Here is an 18,172-nt window from a genome sequence, read left to right as displayed (position 1 = left end):
AAAGTGGGGAAAACCACTAGACCATTCAGGTATGACCTAAATCAAATCCCTTATGACTATACAGTGGAAGTGAGAAATAGATTTAAGGGACTAGATCTGATAGAGTGCCTGATGAACTATGGATGTAGGTTTGTGACATTGTACAGGAGACAGGAATCAAGACTATCCCCAAGAAAAAGAAATGCCAAAAAAAGCAAAATGGCTGTCTGAGGAGGCCTTACAAATAGTTGTGAAAAGAAGGGAAGCAAAAAGCAAAGGAGAAAAGGAAAGATATACCAATTTGAATGCAGAGTTTGAAAGAATAGCAAGGAGAGATAAGAAAGCCTTCCTCGGTGATCAATGCAAAGAAATAGAGGAAAACAATAGAATGGGAAAGACTATAGATCTCTGCAAGAAAATTAGAGATACCAAGGCAACATTTCATGTAAAGAAGGGTGCAATAAAGGACAGAAATGGTAGGGACATAACAGAAGAAGATATTAAGAAGAGGTGGCAAGAATACACAGAAGAACTGTACAAAAACGATCTTCAGGACCCAGATAATCATGACGGTGTGATCACTCACCTAGAGCCAGACATCTTGGAATGTGAAGTCAATGGGCCTTAGGAAGCATCACTACAAACAAAGCTAGTGGAGGTGATGTAATTCCAGTTGAGATATTTCAAATCCTAAAAGGTGATGCTGTGAAAGTGCTGCACTCAATATGTCAGCAAATTTGGAAATCTCAGCAGTGGCCACAGGACTGGAAAAGGTCAGTTTTCATTCCAATCCCAAAGAAAGGCAATGCCAAAGAATGCTCAAACTACCAAACAACTGCACTCATCTCACATGCTAGTAAAGTAATGCTCAAAATTCTCCAAGCCAGGCTTCAGCAATACGTGAACCATGAACTTCCTGATGTTCAAGCTGGTTTTAGAAAAGGCAGAGGAACCAGAGAGCAAATTGCCATCATCTGCTGGATCATGGAAAAAGCAAGAGAGTTCCAGAAAAACATCTATTTCTGCTTTATTGACTATGCCAAAGCCTTTGACTTTGTGGATCACAGTAAACTGTGGAAAATTCTGAAAGAGATGGGAATACCAGACCACCTGACCTGCCTCTGGAGAAATCTGTTTGCAGGTCAGGAAGCAACAGTTAGAACTGGACATGGAATGACAGACTGGTTCCAAATAAGAAAAGGAATACATCAAGGCTGTATATTGTCACCCTGCTTATTTAACTTCTATGCAGAGTACATCATGAGAAATGCTGGGCTGGATGAAACACAAGCTGGAATCAAGATTGCTGGGAGAAATATCAATAACCTCAGATATGCAAATGACACCACCCTTATGGCAGAAAGTGAAGAAGAACTAAAGAACCTCTTGATGAAAGTGAAAGAGGAGAGTGAAAAAGTTGGCTTAAAGCTCAACATTCAGAAAACAAAGATCATGGCATCTGGTCCCATCACTTCATGGCAAATAGATGGGGAAACAGTGGAAACAGTGGCTGACTTTATTTTGAGGGGCTCCAAAATCACTGCAGATGGTGACTGCAGCCATGAAATTAAGACGCTTACTCCATGGAAGGAAAGTTATGACCAACCTAGACAGCGTATTAAAAAGCAGAGACATTACTTTACCAATAAAGGTCTGTCTCATCAAAGCTATGGTTTTTCCAGTGGTCTTGTATGGGTATGAGTTGGACCATAAAGAAAGCTGAGCCTTAAAGAATTGATGCTTTTGAACTGTGGTGTTGGAGAAGACTCTTGAGAGCCCCTTGGACTACAAGGAGATCCAACCAGTCCATCCTAAAGGAGGTCAGTCCTGGGTGTTCATTGGAAGGACTGATGTTGAAGCTGAGACTCCAATACTTTGGCCACCTGATGTGAAGAGCTGACTCATTGGAAAAGACCCTGATGCTGGGCAAGATTGAGGGCAGGAGGAGAAGGGGACAACAGAGGATGAGATGGTTGGTTGACATCACCGACTCAATGGACATGAGTTTGGGTGGACTCTGGGTGATGAACAGGGAGGTTTGGCGTGCTGCGGTTCACGGGGTCACAAAGAGTCAGACACGACTGAGTGACTGAACTGAACTGATTAACTGCATAGCTACCTTTCAAAATATAGAACTTCTGTTCTTCAGAGATCCTACAGTGCATGAGACAGTTGGCCCAACAACTACTTGATGTCCATGAGCAGGACTTTGAAATATCCCTCCATTTGTATCAGTGGAAAAATCTAGTCCCATTTTATCTAAGTATTTTCTGCACTGCCTTAAATATACACTGAATTTTCCAGATATATAACTATGGTGCAGATTAAAAGAAGATCAAACTTTGTTTGGGAAAAATTCTCAGTAACAGTAGGGCAACTCTGGAGTATAAATTGATAGTGTTGTAAACTTGCATAGGTCTGGACGGGGAGCTGTCACATCTCAGTGATTCCTGGGTGAAGAGGTTCTCCTGTGAGTCATCTGTTAAATGTGCTGAAGCTTTTACATTATGAAATAATTCTCCTTTTCGTTCGCCTTTCTATTTACCATTAAGACATCATGTTGATTGTTTTTAAATATATGTGTAGTGAGTAATATGATCTAGGAATTTCACTTTAGGGCAGTTAAAAGTGAAAGTGTTAGTCGCTCAGTCATGTCCAACTCTTTGCAACCCCATTGGACTGCAATCTGCCAGGCTCTTCTCTCCACAGAATTCTCCAGGCAAGAATACTAGAGTGGGTTACCATTCCATTCTCCAGGGGATCTTTGCAATCCAGGGATCAAATCTGGATATCTTACATTGCAGGCAGATTCTTTACCATCTGAGCCACCAGCGAAGCTTGTGGACAGTTAAAGGCATGACACAAAATATTTGTTCTAAGGAAAACTCACTAGATCGAACAGAGTTAATAATCACTGTCCTGGAGAGAGGCCCTGAGCCTCATGCTTTACCAGTCAGTGGATTGTGTCCCCAGAGACAATTAAAGAAACCTCAAAGCTGGTGTTCCCTTGCTGTTGGAATCTGGTTATGCAGATAGCTCCAGGACTGACTAGCTGTGGGATCGTGGGCAAGTTACTTCACTCCTGTATGCCTTGGTTTCCAAATCTATAAAATAGGAATTACAATACCTCCATGTTGCATTGTTTGCCGGGGCTGATGGAGGGGAAGAGTTAGTGCATATAAATATTTAGAATACTGTTTGAGTCATAAGAGTCCAGTAAAGATTAAAATAGCAAAGGAGCAGTATGTAACAAACATGAATAAAGCCAGCCTAATGACATGAGGGTGAATTCCAGAGCTTCACACGAATGTTTATCCTTTTACGTTCAGCCTTTCCTCCCTCCTTCCCTCTCCCGCTACCTCCTTTTCTTTCCTTCCTTTCTACCTTCCCCCTTCCCTCCCTTCCTTCCTATGTTTATTCCTTAATTATCTGGTCTAACTTTGGGTACCTGGATTAGTTACAGGAGGAAGCAGGAGACCAGAAGCCAGAGCTCCTGCCATCAGTTTGGGCAAAGACGCAGCATCTTCCAACTTGCTTCCTCAACTAGAAAACAAAGAGTCAAAGCCAAATGACTTTTCTTAGGTCAGCATTCCACCTCTAAAGGATCTGTATTTGACAAGAGCTATTGAGGATGACACACAATAGTATGAACCCATATAAACCTGGGTTTCCAAAGGACACCCAAGGGGCCAAGAGGCAACAAAACTGAGGGAGATGGGCCAGGCCAGGGAGACCAGGCAGAAGGCTGGTGGAAGGCAAGGACCCTCTCTGAAAAGGACCTCCTACCCCCGGCAAAACAGCACCCTTGGTGGCACATCCTCTTCATGCCACGAGAAGCCAAAATTCAGATTCTTATGAGAAATGCCCCAATTTTTAAATCTATGCAAATGACACAGCTCAGGATTGCAGCCCACAGGCTGATGTCTCTATAAACGCTCACTTCCTGGGCTGCTTTCAAGCGCCCCAGTGTAGAAAACAGCTTTAGAACATAATACAAAATAAAGATTTTTTTCATTTCAGATTATGAAGTGTTAGGTAAAGACATTTCCTTTTATTGAATAGCAGAGAATATCATTAAGGAGACAGAATGAAGCACTTTGATCTAAACTTTCAAAGAGGTTTCATGAAAACATAAAGCATTTTATTTATTCTAATCCAGCAGGATATATGCCCAAATATTTAGTCATCAGACATGGAATTCAGTGGCACTTAAGATACATAATATCAGATGATTAGAGCCAAAGCTGGACTTTGAACTCCACGCTTATTATTAACATAAAAAATTACAGTGTGACTACTAAATAATTAGTACCATCAGTGTAGTAAATACATTAAATTACAAATCTTTACATTTGTACATAACTCATTTTACAAATAAATGTTTTAGGACCCAACTGTTCAACTTTCATTTAAACACTAAATGTTGCTGAACAAAACGTCTGCAATAAATATTCCCTTGGGCAGGTGGGGGAAATGCTTTTACATAAGATCTCTGCTACAATGAATATCTAAGTAAATATTTAAAATGTTAAATTTCTCATGCAGTTATTGAAATCTTCTGAAGACACTCATATTTCCAACGAAATTTAGCTATTGATTTAAAAAATAACTGTTCTCATGATGCTAATGTTATTCCCAGTTAAGTTGCTCCCCAAATTATAAACAGGCTGTTCACTGTCTCTTCAGTTTACTTAGCAGTTAATTTTTTAAATGAGCCTTCGATAATTACAATCAGGTACAATTTCTCTGCTTATTTATGTATATATTTGTATTATGACTCACTAAAGAACTTATAATGAAAAAAGAACACATAGGCCTATGTAGGATAGCTGAGTTGTCCAATAAAACAGCTTTAGCCGATTTGTAACTTTCAAGTCGGACTACTGCATATTTTGAATAAAAGTAGCATAAGTTGAAATGTAACAGTCACCATGCTTTCAAAGCCAGAAAGCAATTTTCTTCATACAGCCGTTCTGTGACTGCAGCCAGGAACCTCAAGACTAAGAGGCGCTGCATCTTCCTTGCGCTCTCCTCCATGACGTTGCTGGTCCGGGTGGAATTCTGCTGGGGCTCCTGGTGGCCATGGCAGCAGCATCCCCAGGTGTGCCATTGCACTAGATGATGGATCTGTAGCCATGGCCTGTCAACTGGAACTAAAGTCTGGACAGCTCTTCCCGGGCAGCGGGGGCTCCTGCTGGAGCGGGTAAGTGAAGTACTGGGGTGACACCAGGAATCCGGACGGCTGGGTCAAGTGGATTGGGTGGCCTGTGGTGTAAGGTGGGGGTGGTGAGGGCACCAGGCAGCCTGGTTCTGCCCGGGCAAAGGAGAACCTTCGGATGGAGCCCCCAGTGGAGCTGGAGCTGGTGGCCGTGCTGGACTGCCTGGAAGGTGCCCTGAGGTTCGTAGAAGTCAAGATCATGGGGAGAGTCTCTGTCTGATAGCTGCGGAGTGAGAAGCGGATTGGCTGCTGCGAGGGTTCCTTAGGTCTCAAGCAGGTGCAGCAATAAATAGCCACTAAAGAGCCTAGGATGATGAAGGCAATGAAGATGGAGCCAACAATCAGGAAGGGAACGTAGACAGGCTCTAGAAGGCAAAAACAGGCACAGGTACTCGGACGAGAGATTCCCAAACTCTGGGCTGCTCACGGGTAGGAGGTGGAAGGTCTATTCAACCACCTTGTCAGCCCGGCTTCTCAGAGCTTGTTACTGGTAACCTCTGAATTGCAAACTGTGATAATAGAATATTCTTGCTCCTAGCAGGGAGGAAGCAGACTGATACTGTAGACTCTGTTAGCAATTAGCCATCATATTGCACATCTGGAAATCAGAAGGAACAGACTCTATCTGCCTGTCCACGCACTGGAGGGAGGGAAAAGATGAGTTTGGGGGGTTACCATAACACTGGCTTTCAATCCAGGTTTTAGGAGTTTTATCACAGTGGGGTGCTTAAAGATGCTAAGGGTGAAAATCCATCTCCTATCCAAGAATCTCTGATCTGAGCAAAGAGAACCAGACCTGTTAAGTGAAACCCCCAGGATTTTCTAAGACTACAGAAAGAATAGTATAAAGAAATCCATAGCAGGCCCACATTAACTGTGTCTCCTACCACATGACAGACTGTCCTGTCTGGATACTTCTTTCCAGAAACAATTTGGGATGCCTCTGCCAGCCATCATGCTCCTGCCTCTCGATCCCCACTCAAATTCTGGGAAGGTCAGACTGAACTTTAGCTAGACTGAGGTGTGGTCCTTGGTGTTGATGACCCACACTTTCTGGGAGTGCACCTTTTTGACAGAGTTAACCCCAGTTCCCTTCTCTCTCTAAGGCAGACATAATGTTTCCCACCCAGAGGCACCTCCCAAGCAGTCCTCCAGGTGTGGCCCCTGCCTGATAGAGCTGCCTTGGGATGCAAACCTCTGGCTTAGAGGTAGAAGAAAGCAAATCTGCATTGACTAAGACCCTGCTGCTGCTGCTGCTGCTGCTGCTAAGTCACTTGAGTCGTGTCTGACTCTGTGTGACCCCATAGATGGCAGCCCACCAGGCTCCCCCGTCCTGGGAATCTCCAGGCAAGAACACTGGAATGGGTTGCCATTTCCTTCTCCAATGCATGCAAGTGAAAAATGAAAGTGAAGATGCTCAGTCATATCCGACCAAGACCCTACTGTGTGCCTATTTTGTATTTATTATCAAATTCATGTAACCCTTTGAGGAAGGAATGATATGGTCTAGTTTCCAGATGTGGAAACATATTGGAGAGTTGCTGAGTTTCCCAAAGACACACAGGCAAAGAGTGACAGGGAATTATCCACCCTAAGATCTGTGGGCTCCTGGGAGTAAGCTCTTCCAGGTGCCACCCACTCTGCCCTGTCTTACTAGAAGAAGGTTACCAGCACTTCTTACTACTTCTTGCCCTGCAGAAGGCAAGTCTAAAGTGACTACTCACTCAGCACCTTGCTGAGCATCCATACACTCGTTTATTTCACAGCCTAACTCCTCTGAGACCAACATGCCCATTTTAGAGTTGAGAAGCGGCCCAGAGCAGTTAAGTAACTTGCCCAAAATGACAAGCTGGCAAGGGAGGGTCCTGAGGCTTTGTCAGACCCCAGGCTGGGTGGGTGCAGAGATTTGCCCCTCTCCTGCCACAGAGCACTGTGGGAGGCCAGGATGGGGTCCCCGAGGTAGACCCGGCACTTGGCACTTGCTTTGCAGATGGCGAGTGACTGTAAAGCCAGTTTGTACTTTCAGAACAGGCCAGGCCGCCTTCGAGTTCCCTACTTTCCACTGAACATCTTTCCCCCAGAAGCCACTTCCTCAATCCTCTACACAGGTATTTTGCCCTCCAAAGTCAAATTCCTTGAAGTTCTAATGGAGTTCTAAGGTGGGACCCCCTTTCCTCTGGATTGTCAGTCTCAGGGGACTGGAGCTCCAGCGCCGTTAATCATCTCTCCAGCCTCTCCCACCTTGCCTGGGGACTGTCTTTGGCCCGCTTCAGACCCCCGCTCTGGAGTTCTGGGGTGTCAAGGCTCTCTCTCGGCTCCCCCACCTCCACGTCCCCTGCCCCCGCTCCTCCGGTTTCTCGGCCATAAAACCATCGCCTGGAGCTCTAAATGGTCTCCCTGAAGTTCCGATTCAGGTGGAAAGTTTTTTGTTTTGTAAGGTGTAAAGTTCCTCTGCTGGGGTTGTGATTTATTCTGCTCTGAAGTAAGCGGAAACTTGACCCGTGTTTTCCGACGTGAGAATAGGGGGCGGGGAAGCCCCTGCGACCCTGGTTTCTAAATATCCAACCGGAGGACCTGGGCATTTCTGAAAAGCGTGACAATAGGGGGTGGGCCGGAGTGGGTAATTCGATGCAGAGAAATGAAAGGAAGTCGTGAGAATGGGGCTTAGAAACACTACCAAACGGCCACACACACACACAAATGTGGCTTAAGTTCCTTACCGCCGTGGGGCTACAGATAAACGCACCCCAAGAGTTGCGTTCCCTGCGCCATCAGCGCTCCTCAAAGCTCCCGGAGGTCCCAGGGCGCAGAGTAGGGCACCCTTACCAACTCTGAAAACTCAAGTCCAGCCTGGCGCGGCCCCCACAGCCCTTCTTTGAAATGTCGTGAGCGCCCAGGGCTCTCTCTTTCTCCCCCTGAGTCACTGGGTGCAAGCCCCGCGGTCCTCGCGGTCCGTTGCGAACTAGCTCCTGGGCAGACCGGCGGAGACCGCGTGTGGCGGGAATCGGGACTGCAAAGGAACAGCGCCCCTGACCTGAAACGCGACCACCCACTTCTCCCTTGATCCCCCCCCACTTTCTAGCGTCCCCTTTGCGCAGACCCGGGAAGGCCTGGCACGCCTCTTTGCGCGCACACCGGTCGGCACACACGGCAGCCCGGCCGCGCGGCCGGGCAGGGTCTGCCCCACCTTGGGCCCGTACTCACGCGCCGTGATGCCCGGGTGCTCCAGCTCGCCGCGGTCGTTGGTGCAGCCGCCCTGCTCCAGCCTGGCGTCGGCCGCCGCGCAGCAGTAGCGCAGCGCGCAGGAGCCGCAGCAGATGGTGGCGTCCAGCGTGTCGAAGTCCTCCGGGCACTGGAAACCCTCGTGGTAGTTGCCCTGCACGTCCACCCAGCCGTGGCAGTACTCTGCGGGCTGCTGGGCGCCCGCCGGGCCCGCGCGCAGCCAGCCCAAGAGGAGGCAGAGCGCCAGCAGCGCCCCCATCGCCGCGGGCGCGCCGGGCGGCCGGGAGGGGGACGCGGCTGGAGAGCGAAGGGCTGAGCCGGGGCTCCGCTCGCCCCGCGGTTCCGCCTCTCCGGGGGAGCGGCCTGGGGAGCTACCCTGGCGGCCAAAACCAGTCCCCTGGGGGTTAGCGGGGGTCAGGGAGGAAGCAGGGGCTGCACGGCGGGCTCAGCCGGCCGGGGGTCGGCATGGTGCGCGGGGGCGAGTTGGCGAGGGCCCGCGGGAGGCGCCGGCCGAGGCTGATGCTGCGGTCCTTTGCCCCGCTCATAACTCTCCGGGCGCGAGGGGCTCGCCTAGCCCTCGGCCACCTCCCACCCCACTCCTCACGGGAGCCATCGCGTCCGGGGCTGGCAACTCCCGGGCCGCGCAGCACCTGGACTCGCCGCCGTCGCTGGGTCCAGAGCGGAGCCCAAAGCAGGAGAATGCGAGATGCCCACGTAAGGGGCTTCGGGACAGGCGGCCCCTCAGCCCCCGCCCCTGTCTGTCACGGGAGTCAGCCTGGCCGGGCCAAGTACAAACGGCCTCGCGGTTGCTGACAGCTCTGCCTCCACGACGTCCTTTAAAAAGGAAGAGGGAGGGGGAGACAGCGAGGGTTAAGAGAGAGTCCGCCTCCCGGGTCGCGCCGCCCGAGCGCGCGCGGCGCTGCTGCGTGTCCTGCGCGCCCTCTGGTTCGTGCGCCCTCCTCCGCCTTTCCCGGGCCACCTCCTCCCCTGGCACTCCCCCGGGACTCGACTCGACCCTAAACTTGGGGGATCAGGCCCTCTCCACGCACATACCCACACACACCCCGCATAGTCCTGCAAACTCTACAGAGGGCCAAGGCCTCCGGGTCTCCGTCTACCCACGCGAGTTGGCGCGCGAGTGGGGACCTGAGGTTTGCATTTTGATTCATTTTATCAAACATGAATTGGGCGGCTGAGGTTGTCGAATCATCTGATCCGGCCTCGTTCCTGGGACGCCTGTTCTAAGGGTTCCGGGGGGATGGCGTGACTTTTTGGGCCCGCCACATTTGCGCTGCGTTTTCCCCCTGGGTTTCCACTTTCTCCAGAAGGGACGGCACGTTTGACAAATGCCCGCACACTCGCACTCTCCGCCGTCCCCGCAACCTGCTCGCTGCCGGGTGAAAAACCGAGGGTCACCTCCGCCTGCCCGGGGCAACTCACAAAACCTCAAAGAGCACAACTTCTCCATTCGCGCCCGCAAAGGATATAAAAAGGCAAAATTAATGATAACTGAGCAGATCTGAACTTCTGTTCGGGCAAAGAAACACATTTATTTAAATGATGTGTCCCCCGTGTGCTATTTTCAGGGGCACTGCGCCTTTAGCCGGGTAAGTGCCCTATGAAACTTACGTTATGTGAAACCTGGGCTCAACTCAAGAATTTATTTTTATGGCATCTTGAACTTCCTCTCATCATTTATTGGTTCTCGTGAGTATGTTCCGCGTATCTCGACCTATTTGTCCAAGGAAACGCTAAATGCCCGTGTCACTGATTTAGATGTTGGCAAGTTGAGTGAAACAAAAAGACAAAGTTTGCTGCTCACCAGCCATGAAAGTGTGCGGTCAAAAGCATTCACCACGCTTGCGGCTTCGCGAGGGTCCGAGTCCGTTCATACAAGCTTTTTTTTTTTTTTTTTTGGTAACTCAATAAAACGGTTTCTGTTTTAAAATATAAGTTCAAGTATATTACAAGGAAAGAGTTACTTCTGATTTCTGACTTTAAATATAGGGATTAGCATTTAGTTATAAGAATGTAAAAATAACACCCAACATTTCAGATGTTAGGTAGGACTGTGTAAATATTTAACTTTATTGCTCTGTTAGATATTACGTGGGACAATAATATGCTATTTAGTAAAACCCAGTTAAGTTCCGGCTTTTATCTACAAACAAACAATGAGACAGTATTTCTTGACTTAAAGAACTTAAATAAGCATATGGGAAATTGTTTTTGCAGAAATTTCTTAGGTACTGTGTTTTTACTTACAAAAAAGAAAAGTCTTTGCCAGACTTAAAGAGGTTTTTTTGTTTTGTTTTTTTAAGGAGTGTTGTTTGGATTGTATAAATCCTGAGCAATTAAGGAAGAAAGTTGTGTGGAACCACACAGCACCAGTGAGATATAATGATCGTGATAAGATGATAAAACTACAAAGACATGTTTACTGCTAATAACTTTCCCAGAACCACACCTCTTAATAATATTTTTGTTAAATTTAGAGGAATTCCATGACATCACAACTACACACAGTTCCAAAGCAACCTCTGCTAGTCCCCCAAGGGTCAAGTTTCTCTCATTATCCAGCTGTTCTTTGATAGCATTAATATTTTAGGGAATGATTTGTTGGCACATACCTCCTAATAATTACATTCTCTGTGCCACATTGGGATTATTTTCCTTAGGACACCGGCTATATATAATTAATTCCTTCTTTCAAAACCCCTGCCTATTTGACTTATTTAGAAAGCATTTTACTCAAATTTAGTTGGACATTTACTCATAGAAAATAACCACACCTCCAAATTACTTGATACTCCTTAGATCTGATGTGTGTGAGCATGAAAGCAACTGTACACCACGCTTTCTTTTCTATGTCTTGATCCAAAGTACCTTTAAACCATCATAACTATCAGCTCAGGGGGTTTGCACTGGGGGAAAAATGTGTTGGTTCCTGTCATAGAAACTCTCTTCAAATTGCACACTTACAAATTTCTACTGCAAAAGCAATGTTCTCAGAATGCTCTTTGAAACAAGAAGATAACATGCATTCCCTTTGGGGTTTATAAGCATCCAAGATTGCTGTTATTTTGTTACTACTTGAATAGTAAAGGAAGATTAAAAAGTTCTCATAGACCCTCCTCAAAGACTCAAGGCAGAGGACCTAGAGATGGAAAATCAAATCTGCACCATCTGGGGTATCATGTAGAGGTTTGGGGAAATTCTATATTTTCCCTTATCGAAGTAACACAAATTCCACATTTTGGTGAAGAAAATAATCATAAGAGATCATTTCCTCAGCTTATATTCTCTTGTGGCCCTCCCTGCCTCCGGGAAATGGTATAGGAAATGAGTTAAATGATATGATGTCTGGGATTTGCTTTAATAAACGCCAGAGAAAGAGAGAGTGGGAAGGGGGAGAGCAGGGGAGAGAGAAAGAAGCAGGGAGGAGAAGGAGATGGAGAAGAAAAGAGAGAAAAAACAGAGGGAAGGAGAGAGAAAGAGAAGAGGGAGGAAGAAAGGGGAAATTAAAGTTAGGGGAGAAATGGCAATGTGAAGACAGAATAAAGCAGCTGAAACACAATAGCCAATGTGCTGATAATTGTAACTGGGTGAAGGATACTTGCAAAATTTAAATGCAATTCTACTTTTATGTATGAACAAAAATTATATATATATATTTTTAAATTTAATAGCTTGGAATCGATAGCAGCATGAAGTTGGCACCAGACCATATTTTTCACCTTTGTCCCTTTCACTTCTCTTTGTTTTATGTTCTTTGAAGCAGAGTGAAAGATTTAAGAAAAGCAATACAGAGAAGTATAGAAAAACAGGGCAAAATGAATGCATCAGAAAGGATTGGGAACTAAAATATCCTAAGGAAAGAGGGAGAAAAGACCAAAGGAATGCAGAAGTGAAAAAAAAAATAAAGAATTTTTAAAAGACAATTAGCTTTGGCTATGGAAATCCCCTCCAGCTCATGGGCATTGAATCCAGACATGAAATAGGAAACAAAAAGGTTTTCAACCCTCCCTCAAGTTTTTTCCTGAATGATGTATTATCTCTACCCTTCCTTTCATTACTTTGCCTGGGACTTGGAATTCTCTTCCTTAGATTACTTACTATAAATCTCTTAATCCAGAACCCTGTCAATCTGAGATACTGAAAAGGTACATTTTTCTCAAATTTGCTTTGGCACATATTCACCACTAGCGAACATGAGGCGCCCAGAAGTGTACTTTCAGACACCGCCAGCAGCCCAGCCCCAAGCTGTGCGCCTCCCCTTGCATGTTCTTTGACCTCAGACTCATCGTTTGTAAAGAGGGGATTAGACATCACGGCTCTCAGAGCAGTGTTTCTCAAACCGTAACATGCATGCGCATCACCTGGAGTGCTAAGATGCAGATTTTGATTCCCAGGGTCCGAGAAGGGGCTTGAGACTCTGCCTTTCCACCAAGCTCCCGGGTGATGCCGAGGCTGCTGTCTGAGGACGAACCCCTGCATGCTCTTGGCCTCCTCTGCCCTTGCCCCCACCCGCAGGGGGATGAATGAGTGAAGCCAACGAAGCAGGCCCATCCAAAGCCTGTACCACCCTCTGGGCCTTAAGCACTCCCTACTCAAACAGACCCAAGCTGGCTCCTAGGGTTCACAAAAGCTTCTTGTGAAGGCAGGCTGTGCTATGTTGCTTCAGTTGTGTCCGACTCTTTGCGACCCCATGGACTGTGGCCCACCCGGCTCCTCTGTTCATTGCATTTCCGGGGCAAGCATACTGGAGTGGGTTGCCATTTCCTCCTGCAGGAGATCTTCCCGACCCAGGGATCGAACCCACATCTCTTAGGTCTCCTGCACTGACCAGCGGGGTTCTTTACCACTAGCACCACCTAGGAAGCCCCAGAGGTAGGCTGGGGTGTCCAAACATGGATGTGAGGAGCCCCCTGCAGTGCAAGAGGGACTCTGGGGTGGGATGGGGGAGGAGGATAGGCAGATTCAGGCTGGTAGCCTCTGCCAGTGCCCTGACTCACACATGGTAGAGGGGGCCTGTTATGTGGCACAGCCCAGGGACTCAGTAAATAAACAGTCATAGACAGAATCAGTGAATGATCGCATGAATGATGAAATGAATATTTTCCTTTAGTAACTCCAAACATTTACCACACCTCATGGTAATTTTATGACAGGCCAATCCATCTTTTCCATTGGCTTGACCTCCTTTTTCATTACTGTATCCTGAGACCAAGCAGAACGCCTGGTACATAGTGTGTGCATGCTCAGTCCCTCAGTAGCATCTGACTCATCATGACCCCAGGGATTGTAGCCTGCCGGGGATTGGCAGGGGATTTTCTGTCCTTGGAATTTTTCAGGCAAGAATACGGGAGCAGGTTGACATTTCCTACTCCAAAGGATCTTCCCAACCCCAGGGATCAAACCCGGGTCTCCGGCATCTCCTGCATTTGCAGATGGATTCTTACCGCTGAACCATCTGGAAAGCCCTTGGTACATAAAAAGTGCTCAGTATATGTTGAATGAATGACTGTAAGTAATTGGCAACCGGCAAGAACTTGTGACAACTGACTGATACCTGTTTCACCACCATATAAAGTGAGTGGAAGCTGGATTAGTGGACAGCAGGGTGAATTTCCCCGGTCAGGAACTATTTGTGGAGTCAACTTCTGGTGATTTAACTGTAAATGTAGCTCATCAAGACCTACCCAGAGTGTCAGCACTGCCTAGAATAGGGCAGTCACCAGCCACTTGTTCAGTTGTTCAGTCTGACTCTTTGTGGCTCCATGAACTGCAGCATGCCAGGCTTCCCTGTCTTTCTCTATGTCCCAGAGCTTGCTCACACTCATGTCCATTGAGTCAGTGATGCCGTCCAATCATCTCATCTGTCCCCCTACTTCTTCTCCTCCTGCCTTCAATCTTTCCCAGCATCAGGGTCTTTTCTAATGAGTCAGCTCTTCAAATCAGGTAGTCAAAGTATTGGAGCTTCAGCATCAGTCCTTCCAACTGGTTTGATCTCCTTGCTGTCCAAGGGACTCTTAAGAGTCTTCTCCAGCACCAGTTAGAAAGCATCAATTCTTCAGCACTCAGCCTTCTTTATGGTCCAACTCTCACATCCATACGTGACTACTGGCAAAACCACAGAACTATGATGCAGAGAAAATCAACCAGCACAATAAAAAGAACATTCCAGCTTTGAGTCAAGAAAAGTCTAGTCTTGAATGTGCCTCTTTCTGATCACATGACCTTCAGCAAGGTCATTTTCCACTTATTGAAACCTCAGCTTCCTGTCTCTAAAATGAGGGAGTTGGGACCTTGAAGGATGGTTGTAAGGATTCAAAATAAAACAGCAATTCTGGCTCTGAATAAGGGCTTCAGAACCAGTAGGTATTACCTACCACCAGCTGGTTTGAATCTCCAGTAAAATAATCATGGCAAGTTTCCTGCTAACCAGTACGGGCCTATGCCCTGATTAACTTGAGTGGATTATTTACAGTTCTCCATCATTCATTCCCTTATTCATTCAGTGTGCCCATTCATAACCCTGGGCAATTGAATATTGATAATTTGTTTTTGGAGTTGTTCTCCTGAGACACGCACCAAAGCCCGGAGCAGAGGGAATAAGGGGGGGTGTCAGATGATCACAGGGTTGGGACAGGCCCTCCCGGACAGATCTTATTTCTGTTGGGTTTCTATTATATAAGGTGTAACCCCAAGCACAGGTGGGCATTTAATAAGTATCTGATTAGTCTGTGATTCCATACTATGTCAGTGGAGATGTAATTTATTAACCTGGGCTCCTGGCATCCTTCCAGTGCGTGTATAATAGAATGATATTTTTTCATGCAGAAATATAAATTAAATTAATTGGCATCCATATTTAATTGAAACTTCCGTGACAGTAGATGGATTCCCCCCACACACACACACACGACTGCCACCCCTTTCTCAGCAAGGGGCATTTCCTCCTGAGTGCTTGCAGACTGAAGCGAGGCCAGCCCCAGTTCCTGGAGCTCCCCAGGGAGCTGGCTTTCAGCAGGGTTTAGAGCAGCACGGAAAGTGACCTGACCCTGGAAAAATGGTAAGCTGCTGCTCAACAGCCATGTGTTCTTTTGGTGGGGGAAAGGTTTACAGAGGAGAAAGAAAACACAGAGGTTGCTTGTCTTATTTCTGTCTTCTTACTCCCCTTCTCACTCTTACCAGCCACAGCAGAATGTTTTGAAAAACTTTAAGTCACCCTTAAAGTTTGGAAATCACATAGAATTCTTCTGAAAGCCACTATGGCTGTCAAAGGTATCATTTAAGTTTTCTCCTTTATTAAATAGCCCATATTTTGTTAGCTCTGTGGGCAACATAAGGGCCAATGAGGCAAAGGTCATAATTTCCATCCCTGTGGGTCAACTAAGTTTCCTCTGTCTCAAGGATACAGAAATTCGCACACTTGACCGTAGCTGGCAAACACCTGCTGTGAGTTGTTTGAAGGCACCGGTCAGAGGACTTGGATGTGACAGACACTGCTGATATGCAGCATGGAAAATAAACTCAGTGTTCCATACCTACAGCAAATGGGCCAACAGTGTCACCTTCCTAACGCACAGCTCATCCTGTTCTCAGAACTGTGCTGTGGAATTCTGCTTTATATGTGCCATCATCTGATTTTACATGGCCATTCATTTTGTACAATCACTCCACTTTATACTGCTTTAACATACTTTTTACATCAAGGACAAGAAGAAAACTCATCCTTGATATCTTTCTTTTCTTTTTTTGGTTTCTCCTCATGAACTGGGCTTGAAGTGGAGATGACATTTGTAGCTGTCTGTACGGTTATTCCAATTTAGTATGAGAACCTAGGATTCAGCAATACTTCAGTGTGTGTGCCATCTGCCTCTTCCATCTAGACCTTAGCTATATGACAACCTTGGCCCTCTTGAAGACACAGGAAATCTAGGAAATTATCTTCACTGTCCCCACCCCCATCCTCTAGCACCTTGTTTTCCTAAGAAGGCTTAAGAAGTTACAAAGTCTAGTACTAAATTTAGCAAATTTTATTAATAAAAGAGTGTCTTCCCTGGTGACTCAGTGGTAAAGAATCTGCCTGGAATGAAGGAGACTCTGGTTTGATCCCTGGGTTGGGAAGATCCCCTGGAGAAGGGAACGGCTACCCACTCTAGTATTCTTGCCTGGAGAATTCCATGGACAGAAGAACCTAGTGGGCTATCATCCATGGGGTAGCAAAGAGTCCAACATGACTGAGAGACTAAGCACGTTGATAAGAGAGTGCTTTACACTCTCACACAGGGCATATCTTTCTATATGTTCTCTTATCTCTCTTGATTTTTCTCTTGACTTGACCTGAGCAGAATTTCTCCCCCTAGTCTAATAGCCTACTCCACTGCCCCCAATTCCATGTGAGCCTGAAGGAACTGTCTTGGTGCTCTACTCCTAGCCAACACTGGGTATGAGACTTTAGTGAAGCAATGAGAATTCCTGTCTCCCTGGAATTTGTGATTAGTTCAGGGGTGTGCACTTGACTAAAGCAGGGCCAATCAGAGATTTGCAGAGGGCTTCCCTTCTTTGTAGCTTGTGAACAGTGGAGATGTATGCCTGGAGCAGTCAAAGACAAGATCTTTGCCTTATAGAGCATGCCTAACTGAGAATAACATAACTCACAGAGCCAGGAGAAAAATCAAAAGGGAGAGACTTAAAATGTTTGAGTCCCTGAATCCAGCACTGCTTGAAGCTTGCCATATCCTAATCTTCTCTGTTACATGGGAGGATACATTCACTTTTGGCTTAAGCCAGTTTGGGTTGGGATTTGATCACATGTGATTGAAAGCATCTTGACTACTACAATAAATATTATGGGGACAGCTTTAATAAATGACTGCTGCCTGCAATTAGGAGGGGCAGTAACGTTTTTGAAATAGAACAACCTGAAAGCACATCTGTAGCTACATTGTGAGGGACAAATGTTTTATTTACCTCATTAGGCCTCTGTGCTTATCGCTCAGTTGTGTCTGACTCTGTACAGCCCCATGAACTGTAGCCCGCCAGGCTCCCCTGTCCATGGGATTCTCCAGGCAAGAATACTGGAGTGGGCTGCCATTTCCTCCTCCAGGGAATCTTCCTGATCTAGGGATCAAACCCGTGTCCCTTGTGTCTCCTGCATTGCAGGCAGATTCTTTATCCCTAGAACAACCTAGGAAGCCCTGTATTATAGGCCTTTAGGATAGTACATTCCAAGCTGTTGGTCACATCATGTTGGGTGGATCATGAAATCAGTTTACCAGGACATCAATGGCATTTGTTAAAAGATAGAGTATAATATATAATAGAGAGTATGTCACCATAGTAAAGGTAGGTTTGATTTCACAACATTTTATTTCATGTATTTAAGTTCATATCTATGTTCTAGTTCAGTTCAGTTCAGTTCAGTCGCTTAGTCGTGTCCGACTCTTTGCGACCCCATGAATCGCAGCACGCCAGGCCTCCCTGTCCATCACCAACTCCTGGAGTTCACTCAGACTCACATCCATCGAGTCGGTGATGCCATCCAGCCATCTCATCCTCAGTCATCCCCTTCTCCTCCTGCCCCCAATCCCTCCCAGCATTAGAGTCTTTTCCAGTGAGTCAGCTCTTCGTATGAGGTGGCCAAAGTACTGGAGTTTCAGCTTTAGCATCATTCCTTCCAAAGAAATCCCAGGGCTGATCTCCTTCAGAATGGACTGGTTGGATCTCCTTGCAGTCCAAGGGACT

At 46.5% G+C, this 18,172-nt stretch overlaps 1 protein-coding gene across 1 annotated transcript; it reads right to left on the bottom strand.

The window, feature by feature from the left end:
• Nucleotides 1-4,008: 4,008 nt before the first annotated feature.
• On the bottom strand, nucleotides 4,009-9,379 carry SHISA3 (shisa family member 3). Its single transcript, XM_069593032.1, has 2 exons — nucleotides 8,402-9,379; nucleotides 4,009-5,562 (listed from the first exon to the last, which is right to left on the bottom strand). Exons 1-2 carry the CDS (start codon nucleotides 8,676-8,678, stop codon nucleotides 5,123-5,125), a joined length of 717 nt encoding a protein of 238 aa, XP_069449133.1. The 5' UTR covers nucleotides 8,679-9,379; the 3' UTR covers nucleotides 4,009-5,122.
• Between the last annotated feature and the right edge of the window lie 8,793 nt (nucleotides 9,380-18,172).

This window comes from Ovis canadensis, chromosome 6 (genome assembly GCF_042477335.2).
Source record: "Ovis canadensis isolate MfBH-ARS-UI-01 breed Bighorn chromosome 6, ARS-UI_OviCan_v2, whole genome shotgun sequence".
Classification (NCBI taxonomy): Eukaryota; Metazoa; Chordata; class Mammalia; order Artiodactyla; family Bovidae; genus Ovis; species Ovis canadensis.
Note: the sequence above shows the minus strand (reverse complement) of the source record. Positions and strands in the feature narration are given on the sequence as shown.

Excerpts from the sequence above, each read along its gene's own strand:
- SHISA3 (XM_069593032.1), bottom strand. The coding sequence starts at position 8,678 with ATGGGGGCGCTGCTGGCGCTCTGCCTCCTCTTGGGCTGGCTGCGCGCG. Across the intron at positions 5,563-8,401 it reads GCACCCGGGCATCACGGCGC|AGCCTGTCTACGTTCCCTTC; the intron begins GTGAGTACGGGC and ends TTTGCCTTCTAG.